Here is a 16,375-nt window from a genome sequence, read left to right on the forward strand (position 1 = left end):
GGTAGGGGTATACCAGGGATGGGACTCAGAGGCACTTGACCTCTGAGACACATCCCCAGCCCTATTTTGTATTTTATTTAGAGACAGAGTCTCATTGAGTTGCTTAGCACCTCACTGTTGCTGAAGCTGGCTTTGACCTCACTTTCCTCCTGTCTCAGCCTCCTGAGCTGCTGGGATTACAGTTATGCACCAAAACCCTCTGTTCAAGGGAATTTTAACCATTACAGAACTTATGACTATTTCAAAGCACCATAATTTTGCATTGGCTAGTAAGCTACTTCATCCTGCTTTCCAATTGCCTTGAGATTCTGATTGGCCAAAGCTCTAGATTTTATTCTCATGAACAAATAAGCTAGCCAGATATCTAACATCCTGCCTTTAAAATCAGTATGGAGGTTTCTGAAAGACTAGGAATGAAACAATTATATGACCCAGGTATACTACTCCTTGGTGTTTCTCAAGTGTTAAAGTCAGCATGCCCATAGGGTCATACACATACCCATGTTTTTAGCAGTGAAATTTATAATATTGAAGTTAAGAAACCATCCTAGCTGTCCATGCATGAATGAATTCATAAAGAAAATATGGTATATATATAGAATGGAATTGTATTTACTCATAAAGAAAAACAAAAGTATGTCCTTTGCAGGAAAATGGGTGGAAGTAGAGAACATCATTTTAAGTGAAAAAAGCCAGATTCAGAAAGTCAAAAGTTATGTGTTTTCTTTCACATGTGGAAGCTAGAGACAAAAGGAATGAGCCAGGGTGGGGAGGTGAGAGAGGGGTTGCTCCTTTCCATAAAGGAAACCAAAGAATAGAGAAAGGGGATCAGAGGGAGAAAAGAAAGGAGGGAAAAGGGAGAAACTGGGGAATAAAGTTGACCAAATTATGTTATGTACATGTACAAATATATCACAATGAATTTCATTATTAGGTAAACATTTAATGTGCCACTAACTCTTATTTTTTGAAATAAGATTAGGAATTTTCCTAGTTTTAATCCAGGATTGCAATATGAACAAAATCATTTTGAATCAAATTCAATTATATTGACAATTCTTGCTTGGTTTTTCCAAATATACCACAGGACACAGCAAATGCTGAATAATTACTTTTTAATTTGTTAAAATTATGGCTTACCAAGTCACTATTTTTTTAATTCAGTTTATTGATGTAAAGGTTAGTGAGGATATATCCAAGAATGTAGCACTAAAAACAAAACAAAAAAAAAAAATTGGCCTTATTTCACATAGTTATTCAACCAGTTCAAGATCTCATATAATCCACAATGAAATTTTATGGGGTGTTATGGTTTGGATGTGAGGTGTCCCCCAAAAGTCCATGTGAGATCATGCAAGAAGATTTGGAGGAGAAATGATTGGGTTATTACCTTAACCAAAGCAGTGAACTGATCCCTGAAGGGATTAACTGAGTGGTAACTGGAGGCAGATGGGGTGTGGCTAGAGGAAGTGGTTCCTTGGGGGGCATAGCTTTGGGGCATATATTTGTATCTGGCAAGTGGAGATCTCTCTCTTTCCTTCCTTCTCTTTCATCATCATGTGAGCCACGTTCCTCTGCCATGATGTTCAGCCTCACCTTGAGAGACCAGAGGAATGGACTCTGCTATCTACGAATTGAGCCCTTAAATAAACCTTAAATAAACTTTTCCTCCTCTACAGTTGTTTGCCCAGGTCCTTTTAGTCATAGTGACAAAAATGCTGACTATAACATGGGGCTTCTTCAAATATCTTACAGAAATATTGTGCTTCCTATATAGAATAATCCCTTTCTCTACCAGCCCTTATCCAATGAGGTTTGGCCTGATTCCTGTACGACAAACAGGATTACCAGTCCCTCTAATGCCAAAAATATATATTTATAAAGAAAAATTGGTTTCCTTGGCACAAATATTTTATTAAAGAACTTGTCCTGTTTTGTTTTTCATTGCTTAAAAAAATTGTTTTAATTTAAAATGTTCTGGCAGCACCCCAAGAAATCTTTATCTCAAAAATATAAATTCTATAAGAACAAAGACTTATAAATAAATATACTTCAAGGTACTATAATATAAGTAGAATTACTAAACTGTTCTTCTGAATGCTATATCCATAATATTAGAAGATTCTATATCAGTCTCAATTACTTATGTTCTTAAGAATATTATTCAAAATTCTGTCTTGTTTGGTATGGGACCCCTCCTAAGAAATAGAAACTAACTTCATGTCAGCATAATAATCTGGGATTTAGATGAGTATAGTTTAAGAATAGCTCAACAGTATCAGTAGACTATAATTTTACCAGAATCAACTTCCATTTTATTTTCAAGTAATTGAGTATTGGAAGTATTGGCTTTAACATTTCATTGGCATTTAGTCACGTAAATTAAACTAAAAATTAAAAAAAATATATGAACTGTGACCTCTCTGTTCTACAACAGGTAACTTCTTGCTATTAGCAATTAAAACTAGAACTATTTTCATTGGAATGTGTAAATTAATTAATTTTCCTTAAAATTAATTCATATCATTCTTCTGTGACATCCTAAAGTCTCTCCATTACTAATCCCATTAAGTCAACCTTCCATCATTAATTCAAAAGTTTTGTCTCTTCTGAGAGTCAAACAACAAGGTTGATATGATGGCATCAATGCTTAAAACAATGTTCCAAGGCTGAGAATGTAGCTATGTGGTAGAGTGCTTGCCTAAGGTCAGTCCCCATTACTGGAAAAAAAAAAATAGCATACTTTTAGCAATTATGTGATCATGTATGATCTACCATACATTTTTCGGTTTTCCAAATACTACCATATTCTATACCAGTGGTTCTTAAACTTGATATTAGAAATAATCTACAATGCTTTAGAAAACACCTATGCTTGGGCCCCCATCCCAGACCAATTAAATCAGAGTCTCTGAGGATGGGGCTCAGACATTAGTATTTTTAAAATACTTTCCCCTGGTTTTTTCTTTGTATTAAACATTTAACTGCTCTACTTGGTTTTAAGGTCAATGCTAATCTCCTTGTGTAAGAAATCTTTCTCTCAGCTTAATTTGTAAAATCACATGCCTTGGCTTTAAACCAGATAACTCTACTCCTCTTTCCTAATCAGTCTATATCCTTTTAATCACACAAAAGAACTCATATTACTTCAGTTTTATTAATCAAGCCCTTTGACAAAATGTCACTTAGACATCTAGTTATTATTTGAGAATCATGGGTTCTACCCAACTTTTACAAGTTCGCAAAGGACCATATTTAATATCAATTTTCATTCTAAATCTTCTAGATGTGTTTTTTTTTAATTCTTAGTAGGAAAAAGAGATTGACAAACTCCTAAAGTTAAAAACTACAATTGAATAATGGTTTTTTTTTTAATTTTTTATTTTCCACAAATCTTCTCTAAACTGTGCTGCATCTACTTACATCAGGATCTTGCGATGTCTATTAAAACTCAGACTTACCAAGTCAGGTCCTCAAAAGGGCATATTTAGGGGTTCTCCATTTCAGGTCCTCTTTTACATTATCAGAATAGATTCTTATGCTCATGGTTTTATATTAAGGCAAAATTTAGATTTTTCAACTAATAATGACATTTTTCTGCATAATCTTTATCCTATTTCAATATTAACCTTTTAATGATGAAGGATTATAAGCAAATACTATATTATTTACACAACAAGAACTAGAAACTAATGTACTGAGGCTGCATGTACCTGGATGCCATTTTAATCCTGCTGAGGTTTGTAAGCTTAGGTATGTGATTTTGCCGTCCATTTCTTTACCTTTCTGATAAAGAGACCCTGCCAGCTCTGAGATTCTGTCAATTCTGTCTGTAATGTTGTGAAATTGCTCAATCCATTATCTAAATATTTCAAAATAACAACAATTCAAACAAATTCAGAAGGGTGTGTTGTGAAGATTGAATTTTAGAGATGTAGGACAGCAGCATGTTTGCAGTGTAGCTCTGCTCCCTCCAGAGACAGAATCTCCATTATTCACCCAGGCATCATAAAATTATAAGAAATAAATAAAATAACATTAATTTGGGGTTACAAATATTACATTTATAAAAGGGTAACTTAATAGATAAGTAGGGGCATGAATAGATGTAAGTACGGATAGAGAATCTGTTTTCAGTGCACTTTTAAAAACAAAATCCTGTCTGGAGATGCGGCTCAGTGATAAAGGACTTGCCTAGCATGCATGATGCCCTAGGTTCCATCCCCAGGACCTCACACATAAATCAACATTATTTACAGACTGACAACATATCAAGTTTAATCAAAAGTAGTTAGAATACAAAAAAAATATTCATAGTTTCTTAATAATGACATAAAAGTGAAGGAGAAGCAGGAAATAGATTCACTGGCTCTATTGACAGGAGACTTGCTTGGTTTCATCAAACATTTACTAACTCCTGCCATTCTGTAAGAGACAAATATAAAATGATGATAAGAAAAAAGAGAAAGAGACAGAAGGGTGTGCGTGAATTGCAAGAGGATTTTGAGAACAGCAGTTCAGCAACCCAGCTCTCCAGGAGTAATCCACAGAACTGGATCACCTACTTGCAGATAATAGGATAACTGGAACTGAAGGCACTGGCTGTCCTGAATACACTGTTATGTATTAACAAATCTATTTATTCAGAATTTAAGCCTTTCAGTAATCCACAAAAACATAATCAGTAAATACTTAAAGGCAATTTTGTTTGACTTGATATATATTAGGAGAATTCTTCTACTACATAGCTCAACTAATATTTTTACCTCAAGTCACAGAACTGTTCTTCCTTTAAATTATGTCCCAAGTTTTCAATTTTGTAAATATTTCAATAAAATTAACAAAGGTATATTAAAATGGGTGAGAAATCATAATCTAGAGTTGATATATCTTTTATTATTATTAAGAATGAAAATTCAGATTGCCCTATAAATAGGATACAAGGACAATATCTTTTATGTTTATAAAAGTATCTTTTATATATAAAGTCATCCTATAAATGGGATATTGGGCAAGTACAATATCTGGGAAAATGGGATAAAAAGGATTGAGAAAAATTTTTATGACTCCCCCACCCCAATGAATGTCATCAAATTTAGAGTACTAGTCTGAAATTAAAATCTTCTCCTTTGCTATTTATATTTCAACATTACCATGATATTATGTTTTCTTTATTTTCTTTGGACTTCTTTTCTCACTCAGATCAAGAAATGAGAGCTGTATATCTCTACAACTCAATTTATATTATGTCTGTTGTGTATTCTACCACTGAACTGGAAAAAGTCAAAATATTTCCTAAAGCTATGAATTGTTCAACAGAAATCACATTGATTTCTCAGTTCCAATTTGACAATAAATTCGATAATGCCAACATTTCATTTCAGGGTATTTTGTTTCTCATAAATTAAATTGATTCTTTGCCATTATAATTATTCATATGACATTTAAAATTGTAGCAGAAATGATCCCATTTTTTAAGATTCTTCAACTTTTTCTTTTCAAAATCACAGTTCCATTTTTAAATTTTAAGTTCTTTCTTTTTACTCCCTTAGTATCTATTCTAACAACCTTGAAAGAAAAAAAAGTCAATAGTTTGAACTAGGAACTTTTATTCAATTATCATTGAAAACTAGGTATTTGTAAAGTGCCTTTCCACCTCAAAGAAACACAGCTCTGAATAAAACATAATATCTGCCTCCTTGTTAGGCCTTCAGGGAGAGGAGACCATCTCCATGAGTCCAAAAGAAGAAAGAAAAAAGCAACAAACTTAAAATGGGAACAGTGAAGAGTAGGCTTAAAGGAAGGACCTTTAACCAGTAGCCAAGCCTGCGTGGGATTGGCAGGATGTGGGCCCGCAAGTAGGGATAACTGGGCAGGAGATAGTGAAGCCAGGAGCGGCGGTTTCCCATGTTTACGCTGAGTAGAAACAAACATACATCTATCTGTGAAACTGGCATATAATTTGGTTTTCGAAATGCCTACCCGTCAACAATAATAAAAAGTAAGGTAACAATAAAAGATAACCAAGTCTCCATGAGGGAGAATTACCAGAACAGCAGACATCAAATTTAGATATCAAGGACTCCAGGTATAAGAATTATTAGTAAAAAAGTATAATTAAGTTTAAAGGTAAAGAGCTAAAAGTCAGAGTCCTCAAAATGAATGAACAGCAAAAGACTATCCAAATTTATCATATAGCTCTAAATAAACCTAGTAGAGGAAAAATTTAGTAAAAATTAAGAATGAGGGACTGGGGTTATGGTTCAGCAGTAGAGAGCTTGCCTAACACATGCGAGGTCTTAGGTTCGATCCTCAGCACCACACAAAAATAAATAAATAAATTAATTAATTAATTAAAGGTATTCTGTCCCTCTACAACTAAAAAATATACATTTTTTAAAAAATTAAGAATGAGAGGTATGAGTTATGTGCAGTGTGGACACACCGCCTTTAGAAACACCTCACTCAGGTCAAGAATATAAGAACACCTCCTAAAATATGAACAAAAATTTGAACAAAGAAATGGGTGGGAAAACACAATGTTTTCAGAGAGATAGCAAATAAATAAATAAATGGGAAAATACTGGATGTGCTTTCTCACTATTTTAAAGCTGTCAAATATCACCAAACTCAATGCAATTCCAGTCTGAATACTAATAGTATTTTTCATGGAACATAAATATTGATCCTAAAATTTACTTGAAAGAATAAAATGCTAGAGGATAAAGTTGAAAAAGAAGAACACTAAGTAGAAATTGACCTACCATGTATCAGAATATAGAGTTAAATTATAGTAGTTAAACAGTAGGATGTGTATTGTGTGAGAAAAAAAATAAGTTGGTAAATGTAAAGAATAAAGTATATAAAACAAATTCATGTACATAGAGTAATTCAGATGATAACAATGCCAATTTAAAACAGTAGAAAAGACAGGCTGTTCATAAATTATCTTGGATAGCCATTTACAGAAGAAAAAAAAAATCTTTACACAAAAATAAATTGCCAAGTTAAATTTTTAAAAAATTACTGGTATAAAGTATTAACAGAAAATAAAGAAGGACACTCTTACAAATGGAAGCATTATGGAAGACATTCCGAAGATAGACACAAAATCCAGATCCACAAAGAAAACCATTTCTGACTCAATTTCACAAAAATTAAAAACTTTTGAATGAACAAAGTCACTAAAGTTTTAAAATGTATGCTTGAAAGAGGTAAAATATTCTAATAAAAGCTGATCAAAAATTTTTCGAGCTACTACAAAGCAGTAGAAAGATAGTCAAATTTATTAAAATAAGATAAAGTTCATGATCAATTAATGCATTAAAATCAGGAAATATAAATTAATACTTGAAAAACAAATTCATGCTAATTTTTTGCCCTTCAGATTTATAATAAATAAATAAATAAACACTGATGGTTTCCGTTCTTGAAAAGAACATGGGGAAACAGGCACTTTTAAACACCTCTGACAAGTATGTCAGTTAGTCAACACTTCTACACTGAATAGGCAATATATAAGACAATCCTATAAAAGAAGTCACATGCCTATTGATCCAATCACATCACTTCTAGAAATTTATCACAAAGAAATTAATTTATGAGGTCTTAAAGATGTGTAAATGTGTGAGTGTGTGTGTGTGTGTGTGTGTGTGTGTGTGTGTATGAGAGAGAGTCAATAAAGACTTAGGAACTATATATTTTAATCCATAGATGATTGAATAATTGAACCATGGCCATCCATATTATAAAATACTATGTAGTTTAAAAAAAAGGTTTATGTATATTCACACAGAATGTTATCCAAGAGATGTTACTTAGGAGAAAATAATTGAAGAAAAGTATATTTCAAGTGATACCATTTACATAAAAAACTAATAAATACTTCTCTTTTGTACACACACAAAGGACAATGTATATAACAATGCATTAAGTATTCAGTAACAATGTGAGAAGATGTACATCAACTATCAATTATTTCTTGAGAGAGAAATTGACTTGAAGGGGAAATGAAAAAGAAAAATATTCACTTTTTGCACTATATGCGTCCTCATCATTGTAATCTTTAGAGGTGGGCTGGGGATATAGCTTAGTCAGTGGTACAGCATCTGCCTAGCATGTGTGAGTCACTAGGTTTAATCCTAGTACTGCAAAAATAAAATAAAATAAAAAGAATGTAACATTTATGGGGGAGAATCAATCCCTTTATTCATGCAATTTAAACAAGATGAAAATACTTAGCTTCTGGATGGGTGATAGAAATTGGGGTGGAGGGCTGTGTGGAGGGAAGAAGACAAATAGGTACAATGCAATCACCAACACCAAAGTCTGGCTTTGTATTTTCTTTGCCAACCACAGTTCTACAATATAGACACCAGGCTTTGAAAAAAATCAGAACCTCAAACAAAGGATTATGTTACAAACTGATCTGATTCTGGTGGCCAAATCAGGATTAGTAGCCCAGGAGTTAGGAGTAATAGAAAAGCTGACTTCAGCTCATTGATTGGAATGTTAGACTCCAGCAGAGCGATTCCTCTTGGGCCTTGAAAATGCTTTCAGTCCCCTGGTGGTTCCTCCTTCAATTGGCCACATTACTGACTCCCAGCAGGGCCTTGCCACCAGTGACTGCCATTAAGAGAATCTGCTTAGGATTCCAAAATATAGTGCAACTGAGCTGTTATTCATGACACCAAGTTCTTTAGAAATAAACATTATTTAATCATCACTGGGAAGTGGCAATAGAACAATCTTCCAAAAAAATGATCTAAAGTCTCAGATCATTTTTGGAAGAAATTATTTTAGATCCAAATTTCTTTGGTCTACAAATCCTCTAATTTAGCAACTCTTCAATCAAAACCTGATTCAATCAAAGGCTGTTTGAAAAAGAATGCTTTTTCATTTTCCCTGTTCTCTCACTTACCTCTAGTCCTATTTAAAAAAATTAATTTTTAGCAATAAAGCAGAGGTTTAACCGGGCAGCAGAAAGCTCTGTGCTTTGTTGTAAAGACATAAGAACTGAGATTATCATGCATTTATCAAAGTGTAATGGATTCAGACTAATGTGAATGACAGCATGACAAGCTTTATTATGATGTAATGGTTCATAAGTCAAACCAAAAACAGAAGGACAGAACTGCTTTCAAAAGAGGCTAGGTGGTCTTAAAGTTGATGTCAGCTGTTCACAATCAATTTTGACTCTAAGGACATTGTTTTCACTTGCTTTTAAAGTTATAAAACCTTTCTTCGGGGAACTCTTAATGGTAAAATATCTGGTATTTACTTCATTTTTATGTTTGATAATGATTCATCCACTTAATTATGATTTATTGAGGACCTTGTATGCATATGATGCAATCCAAGTAAAACAGAGTTCCTAATTTCATGAGTCCTATCATTTTGTTAACAGTACATTAGTTCATATATTATATTCAACATGTGTTTAACACACTAATACTCGCTAGATCCTGGGAAACACAAAAATAAATTCAACAAATGATCCTTGCCTTCAAGCAATCAAAATCTAATGAAAGGTACAATGTACATACACAATGCTCCAGTATACAAGTTAGATGGCAAATTCAATAATGAAAGTTAAGACAATTGTGCTGACAGGTTTTAAATAAAAAGGCACAAGTAGATCTAACTAGGATATCATAAAAAGTTTTCACTTTGAGTTTCTTCCCTAGTATTGATCATTGTAATGTGCCTTCACTTCAAGTGGTCAACAAATAATCACCGAATAAACACTACAGGTGTTCAGCACAGTGAGACACCAAGAATACAAGCCAAAAAGATCCTGACCCTGGTTAAGGAAGCATTCTACCACTTTAAGCACAGCATCACAAATGCTCCAAGGACACATGCAGCAGAGTGCATGGAGAGAAACACGAAAGTCTCGAGGAGAGACTCCAAAATGCCCGAAGCCTGGAGGACAGACGGCACATGTCAGTTAATGGAAGAGATGGGACTAAAGACAGAGCATGTTGCTAAGCCAAGAAAGTGCATGGTAGGAACAGCTGTTTGATGGAGTTCTACAGCACTAAATAAATGAAAGAGAAAAGCAGGAAGTGAAATAGGACTGGAAAACAGGAGGAGAGCTTTTTATGAAAGAATTTTAGAGTTGATACACGGAGGATAGATATAAGAGCATGAAAACTTTTGTCTTGCAAACTACTATTAGAACTGAGGACAGACTGGAGTCAAACCAGTCTTAAAGTCAGCAGACATTTTAGTAATACTGCAGTGTTTTGCAGGAAACAAGTCAAGATTTATAATAAGAGCAATGGCAGCTGAGATGGAGATGGGAGACTGACAAATGTGTCTTGTTGGTAGAATCAGCAGGAATTGAAGATTTATTGGTAAAATGGAAGGGAAAGGGAAAAGGTTTATATGATAAGTAACAAAGAGTGAAACAGTAAATTTAGTAGGACTTTTGGCTTAGGTGTGGCTAAGGAGTTGAAGATGAATTTCCATATAAATATGTATATATAATTTACACATATTTGTATATTTAAACATTAATTTACACATATTAAATTTATACTATATATGTGTATGCATATGCATATGTTCATATATGTGTGTGTTTATATGCTTGTGTGTGTGTGTGTGTGTGTGTGTGTGTGTGTACCCTTTAGCATAGAACAAAAATCCAGTGTCTCAGGGACTTTCCCCACTAAACTTATCACCCCCTTTTCTTCCATAAACAAGTATCTTGAAATCTATCACATTTTTAACTGGATCCTTAAGTCAAGCATTATACAAAATGGAAATTTTTACAGAAGCATTAAAGATAATATTTTTAGAGATTAAAAAATTGACTTAAGTGGATACATACAGCAAAATAGTGTGCCCAGAATTCAACTTGGACTATACAGCTCTGGTGCCATACTTTTTCCACAATATTTAAAATATCTTTTCAAGGGCTTAGGGTACAGTTTAGTGGTACAGCATGTGCTTAGCATGGGCAAGGCCATGGGCTTAATTCCCAGCACCCAGAAATACAAATAAAAACATCCCATCAAAACCATCAAATAGAAAAGAATTGTTGAGTATAATTGAAATGTGTTTCATATTCTCCAGATTAGCATTAATTTCTATTTTGTTAAATCTCTTCTGTATCAAAGCAACAATAGCCACTGGCTATACCTATTTAACTGCACTATCTAACAACATTTCAATAAGACAAAAATTATCCCCATTTTTTTCTTTGAATTAGTGAGAAATTTGGAAACTCTTAAAATGTGACATATTGAGAGTCCAACAAAAGGGATTAAATCCATGAGTCAGTTCTTGGTTTGAACAAGATTTTAATGAAATACTTGTGTAGTTACCAAAGAACTATTTTTAAATAACCATCAATCAACACTTTTTTAAAATATAGATTTCCAAAGACATAGTAGTTAGTCAATGTGTTTTAAAAATTAACATCAGCTCTCAGAGAAATTCAGGCCCCTTGAGAGTTTTCAGTAGGCATTGGGAAGGCAGAACTAAATTAATTGTACAATATTACTTACTTTATCTCTGGAGAAGCTGAAAAGTTGTTTTCTTTCAGCAAAGAACTGGACAGCTATTACACTGGCTGAGTGACCCCAAAGGACACCAACTGGTTTAGAAACAACATAGGGATTCCAAAGGCAAACTTTATTGTTAATGCCAGCAGTTGCTAATCAGAATTAAAAAGAAAAAAAAAACATTAAAAAAAATAGCATGAATAACCTTTCTTTTTTTGAATGAGTTTACACATATCTATGTTAGTAACTGCCTTCTGATGAACACCAAAGCACCCTTCCTTGTCTTGAAGGAAGGAAAGTCTTGCCATTGCCTAACTAAAATAGGCAACTAGACCAAGCTATGAGCCCTGGCAATAAAAATTGTTGAAATGGAGGAGCAGGAGAAAAAGGGTTTGCCTAGCAGAAAGGGATGTGCATGAGCTGAAAGGGAAAATATGGTACAACTTAGGAGCCAACCAGCAGCCTTCCCCAGCAGGGGACAGAATCCTTCCTAATCCTGAAGTTCTCTCTCTTCAAACTGGGCTGCCTAGGAGTGTAGACAGTGTTGGAGCTACCCAGGAGCAAGAACAGACTAGGGCAACATTGGAAGTTCACAAATTAATAAAATAGAAGGAAGAAATTATTTTCCCAACTAATGAAATAATCAAGAATATATAAGAAAACTAGCATTACAAATGTATGTTTGTCCTATTTTCTTGGTAAAATTAAGTATTTGTGAATATGAGTTGGTTATATTCGGGGAGCAGTTCAAGATCAAGAGGTATAATACTTATTCAGGTGGGTGGAAACAATGTAACACTCTCTTTTGTTTCCCACTTTAGAATCAGCTGTGGAGCTGAGCTTATTCACCTTTATTTTTCCAGCACTGTGGCAAGTGAAAATAGTGATCAAATATACAGGAAAATGAATAACTAATCAGCTAACAAGTTAAATGGTTGATATTTGAATCCTTGCAAATCGATTCATCAACCACCCCCCTCAGCCCTCTATAATATATCTATAATACTCCTTTTAGATTTTGTGTTGACATTCATGGTACTTTTTATCATGATTGTCAGCTAGTATTGTTGGGAATTTTAGGAATCCAATAGCTAATATCAATGTTTTTTTTTGATGAATGATACCTAATGAATGAGGACTAATATAACCTATAGGCCATGAACATTCTTAATAACTAACTTGTCAATTTTTAAACAATACATATTCACCTCACATTTTTATAATGTTTGAACATTAACATATATCAAATACCAACTTCAGAATGTCTAGGTATTTTATTTAAATAGTTAATATCTGAAAGCCTTCATATTTCCTAAAATATACCATTTACGTCAAAAGAACTCTTCCTTAGTAAACTAAAGCTAAGCTCAATTTTTCAAAAATTGTATTCCCAAACGGCAAGTGAAAAACATTCTGCATTTTGCAGTTCTCTATTTAGCAGTGTGTGTGTGTGTGTGTGTGTGTTGTGCAATGAAACTGATGTATTTGGGTGCAACATTTGGTGGTGTTAGAAGGATAGCAGATGTTGCACAAATTGTCTTCTTTGTCTATATCATTATGCACCCCCCACCAATTCTAATAAAAAACACTCATTAAAGCGTTGGGGTACTTTTTCATATTTTCACCCCAATGTAGTTTATATACACCACACATAATAATGCATCATTATCAGACATTCTCAGGCAATAAAATATTAGCTGTTCAAGTTGGTCTCTCTGGCAATAAAAGCAACAAGGTAGAGAGGCTCCATGCATACAAATATGCATTCTAGACTATTTATGAGGCCCTCATAGTTATCATGATTTATTTTACATACCAATTAAATTGAGCCGAGAGTGGTAATCAAAAGCATGAACGCCCTGGGCAATGTCGAAGGATGTAATTTTAAGATGCTTTTTTGATTTCTCTCTCCAAGCCAGCACCACAGTATTTGTATTGCTGGTTGTACTGGAAATGATAGCATCCAAAGACGCATTATAAGTCACTGAAAAAAAAAATTAAAAAGAGGAAAGCAATCTTTAGCTGATTTTTTATAAGATATTAGGAAAATAGAACAGTTTAGGTTAAAAATTAAACTCATACTATAATGATGCAGCTCAACACTTAGAAAATATCTCTTTAATCTTTTCCCCATCTCCCATCAAAGAATTCACAGTGAGAAGTTGCAGCAAATTCTGCATTCAGAATTTCTTCCCTTTCTAGGGACAACTTAAAATATTTTATGGAATACATGGAAGGAAACAATATTAATCACAGCAATCATATGGGATGCTGAGATGTAAATGAGTATTGACCAAATTCCCATGTTCTTCCTTCTGGGCCTGGAATAGGCAAACAAGAGATTACCAACCATCTGCTGCTCCCCAAAGGTCCAGCTCATGCTCAAACAATGATTTATTTAGATTTTACTGGTCTAGCATATCTGAGTGTCAATGGCCAGGACTCAACTCCCTGTCCAGATTCACAAACACAACAAGAGGCTCAGGACAAAATGGCTGTCCCTATGTTCCCAATGAATCTGTGCCAGGTGTTACAAAGCAAAGTCTTACCCTCCAAACAAGGATAATGGCCCTGATGACTGTTGCCACCAGGACCTTACCATTCCTGTCAGACGCACAAGCTCCAGGAAGCAAATAGTCACACAGCTGCTCAAACCACTGTGCCCTTCCCAGTTAGGTGGAAGTTCTTTTTTCTTTTTCTTTCTTTCTTTCTTTTCTTTTTTTATTTTGTTCAATGATTGTGCTAATGTTGAAAAATTTCTGATTTGACCTTAGGATCAAATTCCTGCCTCACATAGAGAAGGATTTTGTCACTTTGTGTCACTTAAGGAAAGCCACTTTAATAGAATGATTTAGAAATTATTTCTAATCTACTTCTTATTTAGAATCATGCATGAGTTTTGTGGAAGATGGCTAGCATTTCAGTTCTTCTTATGAAACTAAGCACTCACTGCCCTTTATTTTAGATCGTGTTTTCAAAGATGCTTGTCTTGCAAACAGTCTTGGAATGTAGAGATAGTTGTGTCCCTTTGGAGCAAAGGGCAGGCATACTTATTACCCAACATAATAAAGACAGTGTCTTTCTCTGGAGTAGGAGGAAGCATATATCCCATAAACTGTAAAAGATTCAGATGCCCTAAATTGGGGGGTTCTTCTCCTGTAATGCATGTGTTGCCTGTGCAGACCCTCTTAATTTCCATTATGGACATGTGGCCAGAAGAACTGAACCAGGTATGCTAATGCTTATGCTGCTTGCTCTCCTGAGAATAAAAAAGAACTTTTTCTCAGACATAGGAGTCTCATGTCCATTGTCACTCTAAGATCTTTTTTCTTTTTAATCATTCACTCAAAGTGAGAACTTTATTTGTAGCTGACTCTACTGGAAATGGCAAGCTGAACTGCAAACAGCTAGCTTGAACACAGTATAAAAACTTAGACCCTTCACAGTTCTTAGCTGGCAGTGCTATGATCCAATGTTTGTTTCTCCCAATTTTCTAGATAGAAATCATGATCTTCAAGGTGATGAAATTAGGAGGTGAGGCCTTTATGAGATGATGAGGTCATGAGGGCAGAGCCTCATGACTGGAGAAGTGCCTGGTAAAAGAGATATGAGGGAGCTTTTTTGCTCCTTCCTGCTCATGAGGCAATAGCTGAAAGGCACCATGTATGAATCAGGAAGTAGCCCTCACCAGACACCAATATGCTACTGCCTTAACCTTGGACTTTCCAGCCTCCAAGACTGTGAAAATAGATTTCTGTTGTTTATCAGCCACTTATTTTGAAGTATTTTATTAGAGCAGCTGAACAGAATGAAACAGAAATTTTTGTACAAAAAAATATGTGCAATTTTATATCAGGAATAGCATCCCTCATTAAAGAGTTAAAGAGACCATCAAGTTTAACTATTTTGGTGAAAGAATTTAATTTATTTTATATGAATGGTGCATGTATATATTTATACATATGTACATGTGCTTATATGCACATATATCAATATTGTATATATGAGTTTCCAAATAATTACCAAAGGCAAGGAAATTCTGAAATGCATAAGGTAGCTCAATACATTCATTTTCCTTTGACCTATTCAACTGGATTAATTGCTTCTAAAAGCAACTAGAATTTATTCATTCTGGAGCTGTTATTGATATGTGAATAGCTTAAGTTAACATATTTCATACCTATCTCCCCAGGAAATAAATGGCTTAACATGAACAATTTGTAACTAAGTTAATGAGATTGATCCTATTCAGTGTGTCTTCTGTAGATAACCTTTCTCAAAACATGGCATCCAGTCTTCAATGATTTATTGGGCATCTACTATACACTTTGTGTGATGACAAGGATAATAAGAGAAGAAATAGATAAAGCCTGAACCTTTATCATATGTCTCCAAGCTTGGAAATGAAGATATGTATATCAAACAGTTAGAATTATAGCCCATAGTAAAGTGATAAATTGAATAGTCCAAAACTATAATAGGAGCCGAATAAAGAAATAAAACAGTGTGGGTTTCTGGGTTTGGGGAACATTTAATAAACCTTGACAAAAAGATAACATATCAGTAGATGAGAGGTCATGGCAAAAACATCTGTGTGGGAAACAAATGGTAAACTCCAGAATTCAGAGCATAAAGAGAACCTTTTTTATCTTACAGATGAAGAAACTGACTTGCCCACATAAGTTTAGTGATCTGTCCAAAGTCATTATTGTCTGATTATTGTCTAACTCAGGCCTGCAGTCCTGAGATAAATTCTAAAGGTTTTGCGGTTGAATGTTACATACATGCAAGGTTATATATCCAAGCTCAGTACATTAGAATTTGACAGAACCAGAGTACAAATTCAGAAGGTAGAGCCTGAT

The 16,375-nt window shown here is 34.2% G+C and overlaps 1 protein-coding gene across 1 annotated transcript in view; it reads right to left on the bottom strand.

Annotated features, from left to right (window-relative positions):
* Window positions 1-16,375, bottom strand: part of Wdr49 (WD repeat domain 49) — a 147,908-nt gene that overhangs the window by 87,676 nt on the left and 43,857 nt on the right. Inside the window, exons 6-7 of the mRNA XM_040270037.2 lie at window positions 13,330-13,497; window positions 11,517-11,665 (exon numbers count right to left, since the gene is read on the bottom strand). Of these exons, the coding sequence (XP_040125971.2) occupies window positions 11,517-11,665; window positions 13,330-13,497 (317 nt within the window). The remainder of the gene's footprint in view (window positions 1-11,516; window positions 11,666-13,329; window positions 13,498-16,375) is intronic.

Source organism: Ictidomys tridecemlineatus, chromosome 3 (assembly GCF_052094955.1).
Source record: "Ictidomys tridecemlineatus isolate mIctTri1 chromosome 3, mIctTri1.hap1, whole genome shotgun sequence".
Lineage (NCBI taxonomy): Eukaryota > Metazoa > Chordata > Mammalia > Rodentia > Sciuridae > Ictidomys > Ictidomys tridecemlineatus.